The sequence below is a fragment of the Triplophysa rosa genome, unplaced genomic scaffold, assembly GCF_024868665.1.
Source record: "Triplophysa rosa unplaced genomic scaffold, Trosa_1v2 scaffold113_ERROPOS68661, whole genome shotgun sequence".
NCBI classification, from domain to species: Eukaryota; Metazoa; Chordata; class Actinopteri; order Cypriniformes; family Nemacheilidae; genus Triplophysa; species Triplophysa rosa.
In genome coordinates, this window is record NW_026634066.1 from 758 (window position 1) to 4,742 (window position 3,985).

At 44.5% G+C, this 3,985-nt stretch overlaps 1 protein-coding gene across 1 annotated transcript in view; it reads left to right on the forward strand.

Annotated features, from left to right (window-relative positions):
• The first annotated feature begins 643 nt into the window (after positions 1–643).
• The window catches only part of LOC130549403 (uncharacterized), a 6,212-nt gene continuing 2,870 nt past the window's right edge, over positions 644–3,985 (forward strand). The window contains exon 1 of the mRNA XM_057326621.1: positions 644–1,689. Coding sequence (XP_057182604.1) covers positions 716–1,537 — 822 coding nt within the window. The 5' untranslated portion in view covers positions 644–715 and the 3' untranslated portion in view covers positions 1,538–1,689. The remainder of the gene's footprint in view (positions 1,690–3,985) is intronic.

Genomic DNA, 3,985 nt, shown 5'->3' on the forward strand with positions numbered 1-3,985 from the left:
ATTAGCAGTGAGCTGCGGTTTTGACTGAGTTGTCTAACCGTGAGTGCGTCCTATAGCTGAGACAAATTGTGCACGAGTGCAGACGCTTCCTAAGAGGTGACAGAATGGGTGCCGGCAATAGCAAACAGGTTAATTTTCTGAACCGGTTTATTTGCAAATGAGAGAAATATATGGCCTAAAAAAAGCATGCTAGATATCGAGCTCTTAATTAAACACCATGACGCTAAGCGTCACTAAACTCCAGAAAGTAGGAGATGTTGTGCAGGATGTTGTTCTCATCAGTGTGAAAATTGTGAAGAAACACTGAGTTTTTTGGCTGAAAGAGGCTGAACAGAGAGAGAGAAAGTCTGGGTTGAAAACTTTGCCTAAGTCAGGGAGTGAGAATGTTTCTGGAGTAAAAAGGTGTAATATTGATGCACACACATCAACTAACTCTTGTTCTTCTGTTTCTATTTCTCCACCGCCATACCGCTGTCCCGTGGGAGAGCTGCACGCCCTAAGAATCGACCCCGACCTCGACAACTACCCTCCTCGACAACCACAAATCCAACAGCATAACGCACCGCCACCTGAAGCAGCGATTGCATCACCCAGTGCACCCCCACCACTTCTGCCCGCCGACAGAGAGCTGCACCGTGAGGCACTGGTCATCACATCTCAACCAGCATTGAGTCCGCCTGTTCTTGCGCAAAGGCGTCCGTATTGCACCAGGGGCATGAAACAGAGAACGGATTTATTCGAGGGCATTGACGACATCTCATTTCAAGCACCGATGGTCAAGATTTCTGGGCCAGAGGGGCCGATAATGGTTTACAGGCCATGGACTGTGTCAGATATGAAAGAGGCGATGACACATCTACCAGATCCGTTCGACTCGGGAAAGCGCTTTGCTGAAGAACCGCTGATATTCTGTCAAGAATTTAGTCCGACAATGCCTGAACTCCGCAGGTTACTCGCTGTGAAGATGGGGCCAGCAAACTGGCACAAAGTCAGCGCGGAGGCGGGCAATGGACAAGAGCGCAGAGAACATACAAACTGGAACAACGATGAGAACCGACCTTACACTGTCGCTGTCACCACACTGTGCAATGCCATCAAAACAGCATTCCCTGCCAGACTGGATTTAACCAAGGTTTCAGACTGCATGCAGAAGAAGGATGAGTCTGTACAGGATTATTATGTTCATTTGTACGATGTCTTCAAACGTTATTCTGGTATCCATGAGCCTACAAACCGAGGAGAGGAAGCAGGCCTTTGGGAGAGCCACCTGAGAAATTGTTTTTTAAATGGACTGAGACCTGACATTGTGACATCTGTGAAGTCTACATGCATTAACTGGAAAAATGAGAGACTTTATAATGTTTGTGCTCATGCTGTGCATGCTCAAGAGAAACAGGATGACAAACAAGAGAGAAAGCGTGAACACTCTGACAAACAGTTACAGCTAGTGATGACAGCTGTGGCTCAACAGCAAGGAGGCAATGCTGTGTCTCGTCCACAGCGTAACTTATACCGGCGAAAATCTGATGGACTGTGATCGTTGCTGTTTGTGTGGGAAAACTGGTCACTGGGCAAAGGATTGTAGCAGCAGAGGTGGTGATCCGTAGAAAAAAGCAGACTGACTATGTGAGCAGAGGAGGGAGGGGGAGATTCTGGGAGTGCAGTCAACTCCACCAGATAAGGGCTGTGGTAATTATATAACTACACACACACATACACTGATATCGCTCTCTGCAATGAAGAACTTGCTTGCTCTGTTGTTCCTTCATGTGACAGTTCGGCAGAACTGGATTTTATGTTATACAAGTCTGATTGTTTTAAAGCATTGCCAAGGCATAATCTTTTGGTTGGTGATGTATGCATTTCATTTATGGTAGATAGTGGGGCAGGTAGATCCACCATACGACTTGGCGACTTGCCATTCAATCCACAGCTGACAAAAGAAACAGTTTTTTGTGTGTCAGCATCCGGGCATCATGTTTCTGAACCAGTCACGGTTCCCCTGAGTTGTGAAACAGGAGAGGGAAAACGGAAGGTGCATAAATTTGTGTTGTCTGGGTCCTGTCCTGTTCCACTGCTGGGAAGAGATTTAATGTGCAAATTGGGTATATGTCTTATGGCCAGTGACGATGGCGTTGTGGTGACTGAGATGGAAAATCCATGACGGCAGACAGATTCTTGTTTCGCATACGAATGGTCTGTATGCGCTGAAAATTGGGCTGAGGACATTTGTGCACACGCACGAGCAAAAGTAAACACCAATGTGGAACTAAATTTATGTTGCCCGAAGACCTGCATTGCACGTCGCATGTCGTATGTGAAAGAGACAAGGCTTTTGAGAAGTATTGGTTTTTCAATGATATGCCAGAAACCATAAGCACCGAGTGGTTATTCTGGTCTGTGCACTCGTGTGCACTTAGTGTGATTTTATTTGAAGGTCAATCTGTTTTCTTTGATGTACAGAATTCTTTGCCGCATGTTTCATTAGCTGATGATGCACACAGTGAGTGGGCAGATTTGGGCCCGTTTGTGAAATCTTGTTGTGAGGCCTTTGACTGGACATGTGTGTCTGAGTCTGTATGTTTTAGCCCATCACTGAATGCTTATCGATGTCCCCCCAAAAAAGCTGAGATTGCAGTTGAACGTAATATTAATGAAATAGCATGTTGTAGTACCCCTCTTATGACTGTCCTCACAGCATTAGAAATCCATCCTGCTCTCTAATGTGCCAAGTAGTCTTTGGGAGCAGCATAAATATGACGTAGGACTTATAAATAACTATATAAATAAAAAGATTAGAGATGTTGGCCAACCTATAGAATTGAGATTTGTATAAGACCTGCAGGCAGTAAATGCATCCGTTCAACCTTGCACGCTGTTCTAGATATAGTCCCATACTATTTTATTTTAAATACCACAACAGGCCTGTTGATTTTTAGTCGTTGACCTGGTGAATGCTTTTTTATTGTCCCTGTAGTGTACAGCTTTCACCAGGCATGGCAGTTCTTCAATGTGTTGATTTGTTACTTTGTTGTGCTGACGAGCACGTTTGTTTGTATGATACAATCACACTACTCATTCATCTAACCTGAGAAGGCCACAAATCGAGTCTCGGCAAACTGCAGTTTGTGAACAATTTTAGGCCGTGATAAATTTTGGGGCCCTATGGAAACATCGAAGATGTTTTAAATCTGATGGCAAGCCCATTTTAAATGCTGACCTGATTCCTCAGCTACTTGAAGCCATCCTGCATTAAGGAATTGCTGTCTGTAAGTGCGCAGCATACACTAACCAAACTGATTTCATTTCTACAGGTAACAACACAGCACATTCTGCTGCAAAAGCAGCCGCATCCCACATCAAAAATCTTTGAGCACAAACTGAAACTAATGGAACTTTTTTTCCTTTCTACAGAGCATGCAGTCTCTAGTGACCCACACAGGCCTCTCTGTGGAAGAATGTCGGCTGCAAGAAAATTGATGGCATCTGGGTTGGACCGACTGGCCTTCCATGTCTCCCCAAACATTTTTTTCCACACTATGCAAAGTTGACGCATGGGAGAGACCATGCGTCCAAAAGGGGGATGGTAGATCAATTGACAGCCCATGGTTTACAAAAGGGTTCACAATTTATGCAGAAAATTTTTGCAAAAGGTAACACACATAATGTGGCAAAGGGCATCAAAATGACACAGGCAGTGCATCCACCACCAGTAGAGCCATTCGATCACTTAATGATGGACTTAGTCCATGTGAAGGGAAAACATATTGTTTAGTGATGGTGGATATGTGGTCTAAGTGGGTGGAAGTTTTCCCCACATCAAAACAGGATGCTGCTGCAGTTGCTAAAGCTCTTTTGACCAAAATCCTGCCTAGATGGGGCATTCCACAAAGATTAAGTTCTGATAACGGCTCTCATTTCCTTAATGAGGCTATAAAACAAATAAGTGAATTCCTTGGAATAGACCTGAGGTTTCATTGTGCCT